Here is a 21,633-nt window from a genome sequence, read left to right as displayed (position 1 = left end):
CAAATTAAAATGCTAATCAGCATTTTATTTTCGTTTTATTTTAAAAACCTCTAAGGGTTTTTATTGGCAAATAAAGGGGTTTTTTTTTTCTATTAAATGGAGAATAACCAAAGTTTTCTTTCTCCTCAAGTAAGGTTACTTCTGTGTCACTCAGCAGCTTCCAAGCAGCCCCCTCAGGACTGCAGCACCCGCCCTGCCAGGCAGGCACATCCAGCCCACAGGGGCCTCATTTGTGCCAGGGGTGTTTTGTAGCTTTTAGGCATGGGTTTGGGTCACATATAGATCCGCCCTGCCTCCAAGTTGTAAATTTAACTCTCTCTGCAGCTTCACGCAGAACAAGATTAACCCATTTGAAAGTAGCCTCTTAAAACTAGTAAGATATTTCAATGCATTTTAGAAAGTATTCATTCCATCTGTTTCTCCATTTAAAGGGAAATAAATATTGTCTGTGATGCCAAACCAGAAACATTTTTTCTTTCTGTGTAAAGTTAAGGTCATAGGACTGCTTCTGACAACATAAGTGGGTTTTTTATTTCCTGTTTCTTTTTTCTTTGCATTATTAGTAATTTCAAAACTTCCTAATATTTTGAGCCAATAAAAGTTGAGGAAAATGTTTTTTTTGAAAGCTGGATATTATAAAGTGCCGTTTTTGAAGGAAAAAATTATATACAAAATGACAGTAGTGAAACCTCCAGCAGAGAGCACGAGAAGCAGCAAAGTGTGTAAGTGTGAGCTTTCACTGATGGGATGTCTCCCTCGTTTCGCAGCAGGTGGGCTGCCGTCTTCAGCCCTCTCCTGACAATCTCCCCACCTCAGTAGCAGCAGAAACTGCACACACACATTCGTTGTTTTGCTTATTTTTTTTTAGCCTAACACAAATGAACACTTTATAGCGCAGTCATTTACCTCAGAGATGCTGTATGAATGTGCTGTGAATGAAGATGATGAAGTTGTTCATCAAGTTCAAGTGTTGTTTTTCTCAAAGCTCTTTGTCTCCGCTGAAATGAGAGAGATAGGAATGGGAAGTACTTCCATGAAGAACTTTGGCCATACCTTTTTTTTTTCCTTTTGCTGTCCACTCAGATCCAGAAGTGAGAAGTGAATGGACATGGACCAAAGCCCACACAGAGAATCAGAAACTCTTTTTTTTTAATATTATGCCCATCTGTACAAGTATGTGTGCCATCATCTTCTACCACCAATAATGAACATGTCATCCCACTGAAGTGTAAACACAGCGTGTAATTGTGGCAGAAACTAATGCCATAGACATCCTCATGAATAACACGAATAAGCATATATAGATATGCCTTCTTGGTTTTATGGAGACATAACCTAGAAGAAAAACAACTGAGGTATCAGAAATCCATGTAAATTTGCAGGATCTGCATAGGTGGGTTTTGTTTGTTTCTTTTTAACCTGAGCAAATTACTGGAACTTCTTTCAAGACACTCAGGTTTTCTGGGAGAGTTAGATACAAATTAAATACCTGTCAAGCAAAGAATGTCCTTGGACCAGTATAGGCACTTAAACACAGGGAAAAACTCACTATGGGGTCAGTGAGGTACATGAAGGTCTGAGAGCTGCTAACTCTGAACAGTCTCTAAGGCATGATTCGGCCAAAAGCCACATTCATCTGGTCTTCACACAATTCCAGAAATAAAGAATTTCAGAAGTCGTTAAAGGCCTTAATCTCAAAATAAATGTATTTTTCATCTCTGCCTTCAATACCACAGCCAGTGCTATCCTGCTCTCAGCAGACAATATATCACAGGTCAGTTTAACAACTCCACACAGTGGCAGAGAGGTATAACTGACCTAGAGATCTCATCCTCAACGAGAATTGCACCCTAAGCAAAAACCAGCAGCAGTTAGAGAGAATATGGAAGGCGTGTGTCAGAGAGATATGAAAATTAACCTGTGGGTCTTACATGAAACAATTAACCTACATCCAGTCTGTCATGTTTTAATAGAACTACTGTAAAATTATCATCATCCCAAGCCCAACTGGATCTGAAGAGACAAAGCTGATATGTCCTACAGATATCTCTGGAGATTTACAGCTGAAGATAACAGTAGTACTCTGAACTATCGTCAAAAAATTATGTATAAATGGGAAGAAATAAGAAATAGAAATAGAAATAAAAATAGAAATAGAAATAATGAAATAGAAATAAATAGAAACACAAACTAGAACTAGAAATAGAAATGGAAGTAGAAATAGAAATAGAAATAGAAATGGAAGTAGATAGATGGCAGAGCCCAGAGGGCCGTTGCTGATGGAAGAAGAGCAGTGAGACCTATATGGGACAAACTAGAGAAAATAATTTCTTCAGCCAGAACATGTACAACATCCGTGGTCTCAAAATAGTGAGGAGCCAGATCTGCTCTCAGCTCATTCCAGACCGGAAGAGTTGAAGGGATATGGGGCACCACCACAGCTTTCTCTTTAGCTTTTCTGTCAGAAGTTGTCTGGAGAAAACATCAGTTAAGGGAACTATGCTCTCCAACAAAAGTAGAGCAATTGCAGAATGTAACAGAGGAATTCAAATAACATACAGGAACTGAAATGGAAAATGACTTCACTTCAGCAGTTCAGGTTCAATTCTGCCTTTAGGTGAACCGCAGTTCCCAAATTCCCCCGAAACACTCGCACTGAAGAACAGACTTAGAGAAGTTTCTCTGGTTCTTTCTCTCCTCCTGGCATCTTTTGTGTCTGCCGTGCCTCAGATGCAACATCCATCGTGCATCTCTACCCCCAGATGAGATCAAGATCCATTTCATTTCCCATCGTGGCTGACTGCTGTTAATATAAACACACTTTAGCAAAATAGTGAGACCCCTGCTGAGCCCGTGTACCTGGTAGTTCAACTGCAGGTTGAACTTGTTTTGCAAGACTCTGAAAATTAATATAGCACACACAGAGCAGGAGAAAATCAAGATAGGGCACCAGGAAGTGACACATTTGCTCCCCCTGCATAACTTTTTTATTTAGGAATCTGTGGTCTAACCAAGTCCTGCTTTAGAGGCATAAGATTTTGGTTGGCTTTGTGGTGTTTCTGAAACCACAGCTTATGGGCAAACTATTGCGCATCACATATTGTATACCGCAATTTGAGTTTTTTGAGAATACTCACTGTTTTTCCAAAACATGAAAAGAAACTTTCTTTTTCTCACTATGTCTACTCTTCCTCCCCCTTGCACATGCTCTACTGGGTTCATATTTGAAGTCATGTCAAATTACAAATTCTGCATTAGAAGAGATTTACTGGAGAAAAATAATTGCCAAAATTCAGGTGGTCGGCATCTCTTCAAACCAGCCTATGTATCTCTAACATATAAGCATTTTGCTAAAATAGTTATTGCTTACCCTACATTTGTGGTCCAAAATATACACTTGAGAGTCCAAGACATTTTACAAAGTGTTAGCTACAATTTAACTGGTAATCAGTTAAATTAAGGTTTATAAAAAAGATACAGCTGTAAAGCTCTTCAAAGCAGCCCATGGGAACACAAACTACTGTATTGCAGTTTTCCCCTCAATTTCACAAACTGCCATATGTTTAGTTTATAATAACTGCTTTAAGTAATGTAAAATGAAGGCATTTGGCTCCCACTGAAGCTATGTAATGCTATTTTAATAAGAGCGAGTGTGGTTTAGAACATGGACCAGAGTAACTACGTGATTCTGAATGGCAGGCTCTGTGTGCGAGAATTTTCTCTCTTATTAATTTCACACCTTCTCACCTCATGTCCCTGGCTTGGCCCTTTTTAATATTGTAGCAGTAGTGAAATATTATCTGAACAATTGTGGCAATAATTAAATTAATTTTAAGCCATTTAGGACTAAGCTTTGATCTGCAATCTCTCTTCTTTTTCTCTGCCCCTACCTTCTAACTCACCTATTGTGGGGTTTTTTTCCCTTTTCCTGACCATTTATACCGCTTTTCACATCCCCACCATCCATCGTGGTGCCCCACATACAAGCTCACTTACCCTGACATACAGTTTGATTTAAAGCCTTCCTGGGGCAGCTGGATTCTCCTTGGCCGACACTTGTAACTGGGTAACTGTACTCTGACAAACGAGCGGCAGCATGGAGGACACAGCTCTTCTGCCGTCTCTTCAGCAAAGTCGGTACCAGTGTGGTATTCCCCTGTAAGCAAGATATCTGCCTTACACACCATTTAATTTTCCTTCTCTAGGCCTCTTGTACAAAAATAACTTCATAGACAAAATAGATAATATATAAATGCTAGTAATATAGAACGAAATGGAAAAACATGTTGAAAAGACAAAAATGGGTGTAATAATGTAACTGTGAATGAGGGGCAGGTAAGGTGAAGTGTCGGTGATGTAGGGGAAGTGGACTAATGTTTTTATTTTGTATCCCTCCAAGTCCAAATTCCTAAGGAATGCAAAAAAAATAAATTGTATATTCTGATCCCTAAACTCTTTTCCTTTCTCTTAGGGCTTACTTGTGGCAACTATATTCTGCTTCTTCAATGGTGAGGTAAGCATGTGAAATACAGCAAATGAACAGAATTTGAAAAATAGTCACTTTGTTGTTCATTAAGGCAGAAATGAAGCATGTTGTGCTACTTCGAAACCACACAAAGTAGCTTTTTACTCTGTATGTACAACCAGCAGCGTGCGGTTTTGAAAGCTCTGTGCAGAATATTATGTGACTTGAATATCTCTGAGCGGATGAATCAGGAATGTTACCTTCACAAAGCAGATGGCACCAAATGGGGTACAGGCGTGAGACTCTCCCCCTGCTATCTGCAATTTTGAGACAGAGGTCCAAGTAAAGGAGAAAAATGCTCTACTTCCCTTCCTGCCCCAGAATTGCCTGGAAGGACCAAAAAGGCCCATAAGAAGCAGTGGGGATCTTCGGGGGTCTGTCCTGGAGAGCCGTGTGCTGCGTTCAGCCCCAGAGCCATGGCGGAGGTGCCGTCACCAGTAGCAGTGTCGGAGCAGAGGAGCCTGGAGGAGCGCAATTACTTTCACTCCTTTGAGGATTAGCACTGGCCTTTTTAAAGTCAGTGTTTCTCTTGTAGTAACTGAGAAATAAAAACCCTTGAGGCAAAGCTGTTTCCCATTCTTTTACAGCTGGATCGGTATTTTAGATACCTAGAGCTGGTTTTAGGTCCAATTCACTACATTTTTTTTTTTTTTTTTTTTTTACAAAGAAATAGCTGGTTAAAATATGTCAAGAACCATTTAAATTCCTACAGTAAGCCATTTTTCCAAAGATGGTTAGCAGAAAAATGCTTTTTCAATACATCAGGAGCATTCAACTGTAGCAAAATAAACCACCGCATATCTTAGGAAAGGCAGAAAGTCCTTTAAAAAGTTATTTTTTAATCCAGAGCAGGTGACTTAGGTACAGAGCGAGCTTTGTGATGCTAACACTCAGTATGTCAACCAAAAGAGATATTCATGCTCGTGTTTATCCCTGTGTACTATTAGAAAATAGCGAATTCCCAGTAATGATGTGACCATGCGGATGTTTTCGTAGTGACTTGAAGCACATTATCTATTGATAAGGTCCTACTAGCTGGTTTGCTAACTTTTGGGATGGCATAGCTATACATTGGCTTCTGGCTGGCTTGCTGCATAAATGTACAGAAAAATGCAACAGTAGAAACAATTAGAGGCCTCTGACTGTAATTCTGTAGCACGGCTTCTCGGGATAATAAAAGAAAATAACAAAAGGTGAACAGTTAATGACACCAGAACATAATACAAAATGATAACCGTAAAAATCATGGTTTCATGGGTCCAATTAAAAAAAAGTTGGAAAGACGTACAGCAATTTTTTCCTATCACTTTTATACCCCCAGGATCTGCAGGCTTTCTCATTCTCCCTTACTGTCATAACTTTCTGGCACAGTCCACTCTCCATGCCCTGGAAACACAGAGAGATTTCTCGTTCTCCCTGGTAGGCGTGGAGAAAGTAGAGACCAGCCAGGCAACTTTTGAAGCATCCTCTCCCTATAGGAATGACTGCATAGCTCGGTGCAGGCAGCGCTCCAGCCTGTCCTCGCTTGCCTCCAAACAATGTGTTACCCCAAAATCCTGGTCTTCAGCATTGCCTTCTTCCTTCTTCATTCTCACCAGTGTTGCCTTCCATTTTTTTCAGATTAGATTTTGCAGAACAAATTTGCTTACTGTTTTATAGCTTTAGAGTAAAAGGTCAATTCCTCTGTAATTCTCCAACTCTAATGAGAACGTATGGATTTGTGGCGAGAAAGGCTGTAGCAATGCTAAAATTGAGGAAAGGCAGCAAGAAAATACACTGAAAATGTAAACTATCTTAAAGGCTGTCTGTTTCTTTGGAACTGGAGCTATGTGATGAAACATACCTAAGTGCTTTTGGCAATGCCACAATGTCAGAGAAGCATATCCACCTTTACAACTCCAGGAATACAATTTGCAGGTTACCCAGTGACGAACAGATCTGGAACAGCTGTTTGCCAACATCATGGCCATATGTATCATTTAACTCAAAATTAGATTGCAGGGTATGAATGAGTTTACCCGTCATATGAACTAAACTAGACTGCACTAGGCAGAAAATTAAAAGCCACGTTCCAGGAATGAAGATTAGTCTAAAATAAATATGCAGCTCTCTTTTGTTCATTAAATACTGTATTAAATTAATTTAGAAGTCAGAATAAATACATTTGGATAAAGAAAATACACTATATTCATACATGATATTCAGACGTCCAACCTCAGAGGCATGCTGTGCGGTCTAGACTTCTGCACTCACTGAGCTGCTGTTAGGAAGCTGCAATAGCAGCCAGCCATTCCTTATGTGGGTGGAAGATGCAGGGTCTGGATACAAATCCTGAATAGTAGAAATATCCCTAACACAAACCCTAACCCTAACCCAAACCCTAACCCATAAATAATCACATGGATGGCTTAACTACCTTCCGGTAGCTGCAGACTGCCTGTGGAATTAATGACTCCTTGATAGAGTCGCTGATCAGAAACTTTCATCAGTGTCAGGCAGTAAGAGCAAACAGCCGTGGGGATTCCAGTTTCTCAGACATGTTGAGCGTGATTTTTGTTGGTGCTTGGGTACTTTTCATCATTACACACATTTTTAAAATTGTTGTATTTGCTGCAGACTCCAGACTGTCCAACATGGTCAATGATAGGGATGCTGAGAAACTTCCTCATTATTTTCTTGTAGGAAATTTTATTTACTGGACAATAAGGGAAGTTTTTTGTAGAATTTCCTGCTAAAGTGGCCAGAGAGCCAAAGCAGACACCTCTCTAATATAGACTCAAGACAGTTTGGTGCTACTTGCATCAGCACATTACCAATAAACATCAAGCAAGTTTATGTATTAGAGTAGCTGTGTTGGGCTGTGCCAGAAGAGAGGATGAGAGGATCGTGATCCCCTTCCTGCAAGTCCCATTTATTCTTGCAGTTACACAAGGTGTAGATACATAAGGCACAAAACCTATAGAGAAGCAGCAACAGACTAATGCCAAGATGGCATTAGGTCCTTCCAAAGGGAGCGCTGGTCTGAGTTTGGCTGCCCAAGAGAACTAAGCAGAGATAATTTCCCCGAGTCTTGCTGTGTGCAGTATGACATAGACCAAAGCCACAGTCTGGTCTTCAGTCATGGTAGGAGATTGTTTCCAAGCTGCTGTATAGACCTGCTGCTATAGAGCTCAAAATTATGTCTCATGAGAAAATTCAGTGTGGGGCAAGGAGATTAATTTTAGCACCACAGGGGCCTGGATACTCTGGGATTTACTTTTTCCTACTGGAATATTTAACTTCAAGGATGAATTACATAAAGTTTAGCCAGGACAAACAATGCTAAACTCAGGACCACCTGACAGTGTTTTATATTGCGTTCGTCGCCTACTACCTCACCAACCTCCCTTTAGCACCACGAGCCGATCTATAGAAAGAAATACAAAAATAGTAATGAGAAGCTGTACTGGTGCCTGCATTCATGTGGAAGAACACGTAAACAATAGATTTGTTTTGGACTTTTAAATTGACAGATCTTCCTGTGCATTTTCATAGAAAATCTCAGTGTCCAGCAGCACTGTAGTTTCTCTGTCCAACAACAACAGCGTTGTACAGATGATACAAGGTCTCTGCAATAGTCTGCTCACCAGACCATATTTCCAGGCTTGAGATTGCTTCTAGACTGCAAGACTGGCCAACAAAATGGAAAGTCTGTTTGGAAAAAAAAAAAAAAAAAAGTCAGCCATATATCTTGTGTGCCAAGAGGCATGAATGGCTAATAGAGAACAGAAAAACCTTTTAAGTCCTGAAGAGCAGGACTGAGTAAATAAACTCAGGCTCTTTGTTTCTTTAGACTTTACTTTCTTCCATCTGCTATCCCAGCAGAAAGCACGGCAGGCATCGCCCTGCCCCTCCCGGTCCCCAGGAGCCTCCTTGGTCGTTAATATATTATTGCTGTGCATGTGATTTTCAGTAATGCTGCTTACACATTTAAAATCCGTGCATGAACAGTTTTAGTTGGCACTGAATTATGATCATCTGAGATCCTTGGAATCGTGGCAATCTAGATTAACACGTTGTTTTACTCAAGTGCAGCAGCTTGTACTATCCATTATCCATTTGTGGCCAGATTCTTGCACAGGCCAGCAGTTCAGCGGAGAGCAAAAACCCAGCTGCTTTGACCTCGTGCTCTCACTGCTCCATGGAGCCTTTTAAACCTGACTAACGGCACTTCTAATCATGGGCTGAACTGGAGGGGATGTGCCTGTTCTCTCCCTCACCACACATACAATTGAAGTGTCACTCCCTTCTGAGAACAAAACGATAAGCTCCTCACGGCAGGCTTTGTAAGCTCAGTGACATTGTTCTTCCCCCTTCGGTTAACCGTGTTATCATCTCCAGACCTATGGTTAACCTGGTAGCCCATCAAACTCCAGTTCAACTGAGAGCAGTTTGAGAGCTCAGCAAGAGCTCATCGCCTTCACAGCAGCTCCTCTCCCCATGCAAGAGCAATCAAAGCCTTGGGGTCTATGCAGGGGAAGCAGGGCCAGGAGAGGAACAGACTGTAAGAGCAAGTTCTTCCCACCTTAACTAAAGACACTGAGATTAATCTGAATGGATGAACTGCTGTGAAATGCAAACACACTCAATACTTAGGGGCAGAGGCAATGGCCAGAGGTGCGCAGTGGCTGCAGGCACTAATGACTGCGGTGGCAGCGTTGGAGAGATGGCTGCGACCAGGCAGAGCTGCTGGGCACACCCAAGACTTCTGCATTATCCTCATTGTGTCCAGCTGTAGGTCACAGGAACTCCTGCCCCAGTGTGATATTGGGGAAAAATCACTGACTTAATCCTTCTGAAGATTTCTTCTTCCAGTCTCTCCCCATAGCTTCTATGGTGACGGAGCTACAACATTCGTACTCTAACATCAAAAGGCAATTTTAAAGTGACTAAAATCTTTACAGGGTTTACTTCATGTGTAATATTTCTGTATCATGTGCTACAACTGCATTACTCTCGTGCAGTAGTTCTTTCTCACTAATAAACTTTGGCGATGGTGTGATATGAAACATCTCTGCATGCAGCCATTTCACTTTAAATCTCAATATTGGCACAGTAAGCTTTGCTCACAGCCCCGGTAATTAAAGTTCCCTTGTAGCCATGTGCCTTTTCTGTGCTTGGTATCTAATTAACCTACACTCAGCCATTTGTTTTCTTTTCTTCATGCGTTAGGAGAAGGCAAATAGGAATACATTTCTCCAGGTGAAAAGAACTCTTAACTACTTTGTCTTAAGCTAAACAATAGCAAAAAAGAGCTAATATTGGAAACTGGGCATAGATATCGTTTTCAGTTAGTTTTAAAGGACTAGTCCAGCAAACGTTTGTTTACTCAAGAAAGCAGTCATACCAAAGTCAGTGCAGCTACTTCCATGAGTAAGGATTTATAGCATCAGTCCTCATACCTTGGCTTGTGTCTTGGATTAAAAATAAAAAGCCAAAGCAATTGAAATATCCATTCTTGGCATGCTGTGTAGTCCTGCCGTACACTCAGTAAGCATCTCAGATTCATAGCAATTCCTTATGAAGCCTTGTCCTTATGTGACATGAAACGGCTTTCTTGCAGGCAGCTGTGGGTGGTGAGTAGATAACATTTTACTATATACATATTAATAGAGTGATTAGAACTGTGGAGACTTGGGAAATATTAAAGTCATTTAGATTCATCTACATGAATCAAAGATACGGTTCTGCACAGAGCCCAGAGAGTGACTTCAGAATACTCCCTGAGCAAAAATGACACACACCGTCCAGCTCAGCTGTGATCGCAGTGCCTCACCTGCCTCTGCCTTCCTCTGGAGGGGTGATCATTTACAGCAGATTATTACGGCAAACTGCTCCTATTCTCACATTTTGCTGGCTGGAATCGCTGATCTGAATGAACGGAGCCAGGGTTTGCCCGCTCACTGCTCATGTCTCAGTGCTTCCTTTGGGAAGGAGCTAGCAAGTGCCGGCACGCCTGGACGTGCAGCTGGAGAAGGGCTTCTTATTCCCTGGCAGGACTCGATAGCTTAAGTCATATCCTAGCGCCATATATAATAACACTCTTAATGTAAATGTTGAATAAAATATTTTATTCCTAGAAGACGAATGTCCAAAGGTTGGAATTCTCTCCTATGCAGAGGGCTGTGAGCAATGCTATTTGTTTGCCAGCACAGGGCCTGTTCTTAAATTACCGGAACAAAATCTCTGTTTATCTATACTAATCCTCTAACTCTTCCCCTCTACAAAATGAGCGCTGGCAAGCTCTTGAAGTGTACTTACACTTTGCCATTCATGGCCAGTTTTACTCAAGGTCAGGTTTCTTCAGGGATCACAATGCATTAGCCATTCCAGGGGCAAGGATCCAGCTGCAGCTTCAGATGGGTTTTAATCCTCATCCCTCCTTCCTGTTCCCTCTTCTACCATAGCATCCCACTGTGTTCCCGTGCACCATCTGTTCCACATCTACCTCTTAGGTAGGGGAACAGCTAACCCATACCCACTCTTCATAAGCAGCAACAACTGCAGAAACTAATTGCTGCCATGGGGTTGGGAGGGAGGGAGTTAAGGCCGAGAGATGAGTAACTTCTGCTTCTGGAGCTGGGAGCAAAGCAGAAGAGAGAGGCAGACTGAACCTGATGGAATTAGACCTGGAGCTCGCTCTTTCTTTCTTTCTTTCTTTCTTTCTTTCTTTCTTTCTTTCTTTCTTTCTTTCTTTCTTTCTTTCTTTCTTTCTCTCTTTCTCTCTTTCTCTCTTTCTCTCTTTCTCTCTTTCTCTCTCTTTCTCTCTCTCTCTTTCTCTCTCTCTTTCTCTCTTTCTTTCTCTTTCTTTCTCTCTTTCTTTCTTTCTCTCTTTCTCTCTTTCTCTCTCTCTTTCTTTCTCTCTTTCTCTCTCTCTTTCTTTCTCTCTTTCTCTCTTTCTTTCTCTTTCTCTCTCTCTTTCTCTTTCTTTCTCTCTTTCTCTCTCTTTCTTTCTCTCTTTCTCTCTTTCTTTCTCTCTTTCTTTCTCTCTTTCTTTCTCTCTTTCTCTCTTTCAATTCCTGCAGCAAATTAAAAAAATGCTACAATTACAGGGATTCAGGTTATGCCTCACCCTAACTATGTGGTTCTTTAACAGGTACAAGGAGCTTTGAAGAGGCAATGGACACAGTACAAAACCCAGTGGGGCCAAAGGCGCCGAGAGCACTGCTCCACGCGGTCTACCTCCTACACTGCGACATCAATCACAGAAGTCCCCGTTTACCTATACCATCACGATTCCAACAATGAACAGTTAAATGGAAGATATGTAGAGGACTCTGAACTTGTTGCATTAAAATCTGGAGAGACGTCTGCCTAGCTCAGCACCAGCCATCGCAAAGACATCATTTCACATTCTGCTTGTGAACAAAGTGGGGAGAAGGGTGGGAGTGTGGAAATCCAAGCCACTATGGCAGAGGGCAAGACCAGGTGAAAGGACACATCATATTCAAACCACAGCAGCCTCTGGCAGCAATGGCACAGAGGGAGCGTGACACAGCCCTGGAAATAGTGTTTCTTCCTGCACGCTGCAGCATGGAGTGAACATGGACCTGTTCACCAGACAGTGTCATCTCCACATCTCCTCCTACCGGCTGTATGAAGAGTCAGTTGTAACAGTGCCAGGTAGCTCATAGCAAACAGAAAGAAAGAAGCAGTATGTGGCAATTGGAAACTTTAAGCAGTTTTTGCTTTTGGTACTTTTCTTTAACGCTAGATTTTGAGCTATCAACTTTCACAAGGTGTAACTGGCTTGGAGTCCTTTATTTCCCCTTTTAATGAGCTTGATGACTTCTTAAAAGATTTTGCACATTGCAAGACAAATCAAGCAGATGAACAGAAAAAGAGTCACTCCAAAGTATTCAAAGCTTGATGATCTCCAAAGGATACCCCAAAATATTACCATCCCCCAAAGATACCCCAAAATATTACCATCCCCCAAAGATAGCCCAAAATATTACCATCCCATTAGCAAGTGCATAAAACAGATGAAGATAAAATAGTAATTGCATACCAAATTCACAACACCCTCAGCGAAACAGACTGGTTCTTTAGGCTGCCTCATACAAGTCCTGGAGGCATCTCAAAATAGTTTTTGCTTAACAATACTGGTAGTTCAAGAATATTTATTTATAGGAAAAATTGTCACCCTATTACTCTGCCCAGAAACTCATCATTAAGGCACAATCCTTTCACTCTGAATAAACGGTGAAATTTGTTTGGAAATTATTATTTTCTTTAATAGGCATTCTGAGATGAAGGCTAGATGAATGCTTGCCTCTGTAATAAAATTATGATCATGGCAGTAAAGGATCACAGGTAAGAGATGCAAAACTAATGTCTTAGCACAGGAAGCATCTATTTTTAGAATCTGGTTGCTGCTCTGAGTCCCTAGTTGTTGAAGGTGATGATTTCGTGTGTGAGTCTGTCATCAGGAAAACATGATGAATGTACAGTTTTGTGAGTAATAAGCACTTTTATCACATATTCAAAGCATCATTAGACTCTCTGTGTGATTACTGAGGCAGAAATCAGGTCAGGGAGAAGCTGATTTGCAGTTAGAAGTTACCGTACTGTCACTCCAAAAGTTCTGCAAATCACAAAAGAAATAAAATAGATGAATTTTCCACATTAAGCTAATTGCAAAGAATCTGCAAGCAGCAAGGCCAGTGCCTCGCAGGGCTGTGACTCCTATGGAGTTTTATGCACAAAATGTTTAGTGAATATAAAGTCATTCCATCTTGCATATCTCTGAAAAACTGTCCTCTGAAAAACTCCTTTGCCTTTGGCTGAGATGTGCATGGGATATTTCAAATACTAACAACTTCAAGATACTCATCAGGGTCTTTAACTTTGAAGGAAGTCCCCCTTTGCTTTCCCTGCTAATACACTTGCATCTGATGCTTCCAGCCCAGCCCAAGCAGGAAGACGTGGTCAGAAGAAGAGGCAGCTGCAAGTGCCAGTGGTGACACCTGCTCATCTCAAATGTCTAAATACCAGCCCTGGCCTGGGAGCTGTAAAAATACTGCCCTACGTGGCACGTGAATGGGAAGAGACAGGATGCCATTCTTTATACTGCAGTTCCGTTCGTGTGGGATTTCTGCTGCTGGCTCCATCCATAGTGATTTTCTCCTTACCACTGCATAAGGTACTTAAATATCATGGATTAGAATAGTCTTAAATCCAGATTTTGTCAGATAGTAAAGGGGAAGAGAAAAACTGAAATAAGGCACTTGAGCTAGATAACAATTATTTTGAGGTAATTTTGGAGGGTACAGACAGAGGCCCTAACCCTGCAGGTGTGTTGAGGAAGGCCTGCAGGACAGTCTGTATGCCACAAGCTAAAAAGCACTTTAGAGACTCCCATAGAAAGAGATCATAAACTAGTCCTGCCATAAACCTTGATAATCTATTTCAGATTCTATTGAAATTAGCAAACAAATCCCTGTTGACTTAGATGATCCATGAAGAACTCTCACAGAATCACAGAATGGTTAGAGTTGGAAGGGACCTTAAAGATCATCTAGCTCCAACCCCCCTGCTATGAGCAGGGACACCTCCCACTAGACCAGGCTGCTCAAAGCCCCATCCAGCCTGGCCTTGAACACTTCCAGGGACGGGGCATCCACAACTTCCCTGGGCAACGTGTTCCAGTGCCTCACTACCCTCACAGTAAAGATTTTTTTCCTGATATCCAATCTAAATCTACCCTCTCTCAACTTGAGGCTGTTACCCCATGCCCTATCACTACACTCCCTGATAAAGAGTCCCTCCCCATCCTTCCTGTAGGGCCCCTTTAGGTACTGGAAGGGGTTATAAGGTCTCCTGGGAGCCTTCTCTTCTCCAGGCTGAACAACCCCAACTCTCTCAGCCTGTCCTCACAGGAGAGGTGCTCCAGCCCTCTGGTCATCTTCGTGGCCCTCCTCTGGACCCGCTCCAACAGGTCCATGTCCTTCTTGTGGTGAGGACTCCAGAGCTGGACAACACTCTCTTCAGTGTTCAGGAATGACTTATGCAACACAGTTCGGCGTAGACCTCGAAAATAGGAGACAATTTCATCCTTAGCAATTTGAAACCATTTTTAAATATTGTGTTCATTCAGGCTCAGTTTTTTCTTCACTGACACATCTAGGCCCTAAGCTTTACTCTTCATGTGTAAATTTTAAATGAAACTCCGCTGTACACGTCTACCTACATGAGACACCATCTCACTGGAGAAGACCCTTCCAGGGATGAGCTCATGAGGGACAGGCGTAACCAAGCTCTGTGAGAGGAGACCAAATTCCCACTCTCCGTACATGAGGCGAGCACTGAGTTGCTGGTGCTGGAACTGTAGAACAAGAGAGAGGAGATGGGGAACAAGAACTAACTGTCTGCCGATGCTGTGGTTTATCGCATGATTAATCTAGTGGAACATTTACAAGAACGTACGATCCCATGCATTCATTCAAGCCACATACCTATTTTTCAGACTTCAAGGAATACAAAGGCGGTTATTTTTTCGGACAACAGTATATCATGTATCGCTATTTCTTTTAACAGCGAACAATGGGAAGTGGAGGATTTAGTCATTAAAGACAACAAGGTGGCTCTGCTATGAATGCTATAGTTCTGAATAGCTTTGGGGCACAACACACTTCCCCAGCAAGCTCCCAGAAGGCATTCCTAGTTTCTAAAGACACAAATGATCTGATTGTAAAGGAAGTGTGTGTAATACAGAGAGTTTAATAATGAACACATTGGTTTTAATAATGTACATGTTTACAACATGTAAGTACAAGTTGTTTTACAGTCTACTATGTTCAAGTGGATGTACAAAATGGAAATGCTTTGCCATTGTAGTGGTTGTTTTTCTTTCTTCACTAATGATGTTTTCTTGCTCTTTTCAGTAGAATGCTCTGAAAAGCCAAATACGGGGTTTAGGATCTTCATTTGAGCTTCAGGTGGTGGAAACACTGTGTGGTTGCATCAGTCTTTAGGGCAGCCTTGGTTTCAGTGGAATTTAGGGTTGTCATCACCCTTGGGCCTTGCAGGAAAGGCTTTGTTTGAGAGATACTTACTGAGTAATTTCTAATCAGAATATTTTCCAATGGAAAATGCTATTTTTCTTCATCTCAAGATGTTTTGAAATGTTGTCATTGCGCACACAAGGTAAATGTCACTTCTCTGCTTTATACGTAGTACCATACACCATAATATCGTGAATGCTGATATGACCTTGACAATTGCAGTGTCTTGGCTGTAGGGTGTTTTGTCTCTAATACATTTCACAGGAACAGAAGAAATGCATAATTGATGTATCAGTGGATCAAAAAGTTGGAAAGGAGCTGACACTTGAATCCATGGATTCAAGGAGTATTTTAAGAGGAAACCAACCTTATATTAATCAACTCCGCAGTATCTATTTCCTCTCAAACACCACACCCAACACAGGAAAACCCAGTTTAGTGAACGTTTGCTCTGTCAGGAGGGTTTATGTGTGTGCTTTGTTTGAGCAACTAGATGTATCAGAAAGATGCTGGTTGTTATTCCTTACTAGTTACAGATACGCAGCACAAATTAAAAGACTTTTTGTGGCATGGGATGCTGAAAGTAAGACTTGTGTTTTATTTGATTTAGTTAATAAATATGTTTTAGCTGAAATAAAACAGCAACAAAGGTAGAACAGACAATTTTCTCTGTATTAAAATTCTTAGCAATAACGCTACCTTAATTAAAAGTCCGACATTATTGCCATTACAAAGTGCTCATGCGTTTATAACGTAGCAACATAACTTTGTTTTGAGATGAAACCAACCATGCAAATGTGGTGAATATCTATCCTCTTTTCCTGAATCCTCCTCCATCCTTTGCCAACCTTAAAAAACAAAAATTTGAGCCATTTTTCAAAGATGCAAATCCTGTACACCAACAATGTGAAGGTGTTTGCATTTCCAGTGCTTGGAATTTTAAGTCAGATGTGTCTTCGTGAAGCTAGATATGCATAGTTATTTGATTGCTGCTCAAAAATATAAGCATTTGTAGACTAAAATTCATTTACATTGAAACAGTAGTTGATCCCAAGCCAGTGAGACTCTGTGCAGTGTGTGAGCCCACAACCCTCTGCGCTCTGCCCTCTGGCACCACAGAAGACCTGAGCCCAACCATGTGCAGTTTGGAACCAGTTCTAGCTACATGGGGGGGAAAAAAAGGAAGATTTTGAGCTAACAGTAGTGGCAAACTGGGAATTTTGAGTTCGTGGGGCAGCTGGGCCATTGCAATATGCCATTGTACTTTCTCCACGAACAGCTGCTTCAGAGGAACCTGGCAAAATGGAAGTATGAATCCTACACAGCAAATGTCATCGGCCAGCAGTGATACTACATCGGGATGAAGAACATGATCAGCTCCTTAGTCAACTATCTAGTGAAACTTAAGTCTTTGGCCAGCCCCGAGATTTAGGATGATGCCAGAGTCATGCTGCTTGGACACCTATAGTTCTGTGGCAGCCGTAGTCATTAAGGTACCCGTAAGGTTTAATTTCAAAGTATCCTTTTCATGGCCTGCAGATGTTTCTGTGCAGCACAGAATTTTGTGGGTACTTCCAGATGAATCACAAATCTATATTTAAGGACCCCTTTACTGAGTACTCAGAGCATCTTTGTGAAAATAAAAGAAAGAATTTCTCAGCATTTCAATTTGTCTCAGCCTAATGAAGGACAGCTGTTTTAACCAGTAAAATCACGTGGTGAGAAGATTATCATTACTGAACATGTCACACTGCTGCAGAAAAAGAAAGCATCATGGTAAGATGACTAACCAGGGTGTTGTATGTGAGTCTCGTGAAACACAGATCAGCACAGAGAGTGTTGGGGATGATTTAGGCCGTGTTCATCTGCCTTGGCAGAGGGACCATTTAGATGACCTATCAAACTCCTGTCAAGACTTATTTTCTGTAATTTTATAGCAGCAGAGGTGGGCAGAGTGCTCTGCTGGGGCAGGAAGGTACTTAACTCTCATCATTTGCCATTTGAGATTTTCTTCATAATCCAATTTCAGGATCTCACAAGCCTATCTTTAAGAGGAAAAAGAAAAGTATCTTCGGTCAATTTTAAAGGGGATCTTATGCCTACGCTGATTTTAAGAATCTGGTTCCTTTTCTCTCCCTGCGAACAAATGCAGCTTTGAGAAGTGACTGCAGGAGGTCACGCTTCCTGTAATGTCTGACGTGCAGCACTGTGACAAAATGAACCCCTCCATTCCCAAGTGCTGGTGATGTTAGTTTGCATAAATACAGTCAAGGGGATAAAAGCTCCTTCCCTCATCTGCCCTGCATTTCTCCCCACCTCATCATAGCCACCACAACAACTCTTTCCTCCCCAGTCTGTGCATCTGACGTTTTCAGAAGGAATGTTTCTCCTTTAAAGTTTGCACCTTATGTTGACTCGCTGTTGGTCCAGGATGTTCTCACCACAAGTCGGACTGGAAAGTGTGCATTTTAATCCAAACTGGTTCATAGAATTCAGATGCTTGGCCCACATTGTTTTAAAAAAAAAAACAACAGACCACTGGAATTATGGAAATGGTAGGTGCAGATTTAAAACTAAATTAGGGATAAAAGTCTGAGCACGCAGATGAAGCATCTTTAGGAGCAGAATAACATTACCTTTCTCTTTTTGTCAGAATGTAATCCTGTCATCCAAAAAACCCCAACATCTAAAAGCTCTTTAGAAGATGAACGTTAGATAAAAGCCACAAACAGGAAAACATCTGGAAATTCTAGGTAGCATATATACATATATATAATATATATATATGAATATATATACAATGCATTATTATAAGAACCATGTTCAGGTAGAGAGTGACCCATAGTCGCCACACAATGTACGAAGCATCAGTCACAAGTGGGAGAGACTGTGGGGCAGAGAAGGTATGTAGCCTCTCAACTACCTTAATGCTATCTGGGGAACCCGTATGGAGCGCGGGCAACCAGGGTCACCCGTCTGCCCGCTCCCGCACCAGATGGGCTCACGATGGGAATGTCTGGCTGCAATGCATTTCTCAGCTTGCTAAAACAATGCTGAGCTGATGAAAGGGGCTGATCAGGAGGCACGCAGAAATAATCTCTTTCCCGGATGCGTGTCTGCTCTCCAACAAGTAACCTCATTTCTATCACCAGCAAAAGACCCACTGTTGTGGAGAAGACTGACCTAAGATACAAACCGCTCCTTGGTACGGAAAACCTCTTGTTTCACTGTACCCTGTGCAACACAGCAGTAATTCTCACTGACTTCAGCAGTGTAGCGGGGTTTTTCCCTCACTGATTTTAGAGGTTATGTAAATATCTAGCAACCACTGAAAACACTGGGTGAACTCCAGTCTCACCCTCATATTTAACATGAAAGATCCCAACTCTTCAGTATTGTGCTACATATAGACTAATATTTCTTTAGTTTTGAACACTCAAGGCTGATGTATCTCATTGCATGTGGCGGCACCAGGCTGATCACCATTGTGTTGCACAGATAGGTGCTTCTGGGAGGTGACTGGTACGCAAGGAGATGTACGGCTGTTCCCAATAACTGCTGCAGAGGATGAACTTCTCACAGTATGTGTGTGTGTGTGTGTGCATGTGTGCACCTTTTTAATGAATAAACCCCTTATGGATAAATACCATCACGATTAAGCATCCCTTCTGAGAAGGGCCTGGGAGGGAGTTCTGTGGAATTTAAACAATCTGTGATATAAGACCCATGAAGAAAGAGGCCACATGTCTGGGTCAGAGACAGCATCAGCAGTATTGACTTCCACAGGGATGAAAGTCGCACAGAATAGCTGCCTATGATGAGCGTTGCTCTACAAATGGTCAGAGATCACGTTCTGCTTGCTCCAGATTGTGTGGGCAGGTTTATCAAGTTCAGGCCCACAACAAATGAACAGAAAATAGCCGAGGAAAAGGTTTTCCTTATTGAATTGCATTGTACTACAGCCTTTTTGTATTTTACAAGCTCTTTTATTGTATATGGGTATATAGCAAGTATTTAACTCCCAAGGACTTAGCCACCATGCTCATAATTGGCTCTCCAGCAACCGAAGGGAGGTGACCCTCTGGCAGAGGCTGTAGCTTTGAACTGGCAGCGATTCAGAGCCTGCACAAGAATTAATAGTACAAGCGTGTCCAACACAAAGCAGATACATCCCATACTGCAGCCTTCATTTTCAACAGGAGGGAGCCCAAGGATTTTTCATTTCATTCCTCTGACGTGAAATTTCTTCCTGATGGGAGACTCCTTGTGAAGTCGGTGTCCGTAAGGTTGTGGAAGGCCATTCCAGATGTGTCGTCAACTACACAGGTACTGCCACATTCCTGATGAACAGTTTGTCATGTCTTGTCAAGTCTAGGAAAATGCCAAAAAGGAATCAGAGCATGTTTCTCCTTTCTCGCTATAAACCATGTAGGAGTAACTTGGTATCAATTTTTCTCATGTATCAGGAATATCTCGTATCTCGTGAACAAAGGTTTCTGCTTTTCAGGCATTTGTATTACATTACACAAGTACTAACATTCCTGAGTGCAGAATGTTGTATCAGTTACCAGTAATACACTTCAGCAAAAGAAATGAATGCAATCAGGGCAAAGAAAAGTAATAAATGTATTTTATGCTTAACATACACAATCTTTGTAAATTGGCAGTAGAACTTCAAGAATCAAAACATATACAAAAAAATCTGGACATATTATAAATGATTCCCTGTGTATATAAAAAGTTTTCCTTTTTAATTCATATTTGGACAAAATATTACTGCATGGTTGTGACAGGAAGGTTTTATGCAATCGAGTTTTATTGGATTATGCTTGAAATGCATGGCTCGCAAAATTGAAAAAGCTTGAAAACGTAGCAAGATTTCCCATGTTAGGAAATCTGAGGGACAGTCTATAAGCCACAAATTCATTGTTTATGACTGATATGAATGAAAACACAGTTCTAATTGAATTATCTCTTTGTTTTTATGTGAGCCAGGAAATTCATTGTCTAACACTTACTGTGTAATGTGTTTTTATGCATAAAAATACCCTGATGATTTTCTACACCAGGAGATGTACGTTTCTGATTGTAAACCAATTTTCTGTTGCATTTTGTGCTGTACACGAGCTGAACCTTGCTGTAAATAATTCACGACATGTAGAAAACCTTCTTACAAAGTAACACTGATTGATGTGAGTGAAATCTCAACCTTGCTGAAATCAAAAGCATCAGCCGCTTGAGTTCTGTGGAAACCAGGATTTCACCCTTTACAGCTCCTGTTTTATCAACATTAATGGCTATGGATGGATCAGAGAGGGGTGCTTCGTACTGCCCCTCCAACACTCACGTTCCCCCCAGGGGCCGCAAAAGTGCCGGGGCTGCTGCTGTCTTTTCAGGTCATTCCCATGAAGAACTGGGGAGATTTCTCAGAGAGAAATGTTGGAGGAAACAATACAGAAGTTAAACCTTGCTCTGACATTTCCTATTTCAGCAGATACAGGAAGATGGAGCCCTGGCAGGGGGGTCAGATACCCTGGAAAGCCTGGTCTGCTCTAGCCCTCAGATCAGGTGTTGCCCAGTGGGGTCCATGTTGAGCTGGGTGCCAGTCAAATGCCCTTTCTTGGTTTATTTTACATGTTGCACAGGAGTATTTTACATGTAATTTCTTTTGTGTAGAACTGAGCATTCAGAAAATTTCGGCTTTGTGAGAGTCTTCTATTTTTGCAATTAAAGAAAACTCATTTTAAAACTGTTGGAATGTCTTCTTCTCCTAAGGTAATGAGATATAAATGAATACCAAACACTGGTGCTGTTGTTACACAGTCAAATAGCCCGCACCCCCTCCGGTATTTCTTCAAGTTTCTGACAAGCCCAGCTATGAGCTAGTAGCACAATAGCTTTAAAGGTCAGATAAATATCTATTAAAATCAAGGAAAAGCCTGTGGTTAAGACACTGGACTGCATGGACTCAGCAAACCTATGTTTGGGTCATGTCCCTGCCACAGACTTACTGTGTGGTCCTGAGGAAACGATTGCAGACAAAGTGCTAGCCTCACTGAATCC

The 21,633-nt window shown here is 41.5% G+C and overlaps 1 protein-coding gene across 6 annotated transcripts in view; it reads left to right on the top strand.

Annotated features, from left to right (window-relative positions):
• CALCR (calcitonin receptor) overlaps positions 1 to 16,167 on the top strand; it is a 178,744-nt gene extending 162,577 nt beyond the window's left edge. For 4 of the 6 annotated variants that reach the window (XM_063324849.1, XM_063324850.1, XM_063324847.1 and 1 more), the window contains 2 exons: positions 4,472 to 4,513; positions 11,661 to 16,167. In XM_063324849.1, coding sequence (XP_063180919.1) covers positions 4,472 to 4,513; positions 11,661 to 11,882 — 264 coding nt within the window. In that variant the 3' untranslated portion in view covers positions 11,883 to 16,167. The remainder of the gene's footprint in view (positions 1 to 4,471; positions 4,514 to 11,660) is intronic. The other 2 variants (XR_010069828.1, XR_010069827.1) reach the window with 2 other exon arrangements.
• The last annotated feature ends 5,466 nt before the right edge of the window (positions 16,168 to 21,633 follow it).

This window comes from Chroicocephalus ridibundus, chromosome 2 (assembly GCF_963924245.1).
Source record: "Chroicocephalus ridibundus chromosome 2, bChrRid1.1, whole genome shotgun sequence".
In the NCBI taxonomy this organism is placed as follows: domain Eukaryota; kingdom Metazoa; phylum Chordata; class Aves; order Charadriiformes; family Laridae; genus Chroicocephalus; species Chroicocephalus ridibundus.
The sequence above is the reverse complement of the archived record's forward strand: the minus strand, read 5'-3'. Positions and strand labels throughout refer to the sequence as shown.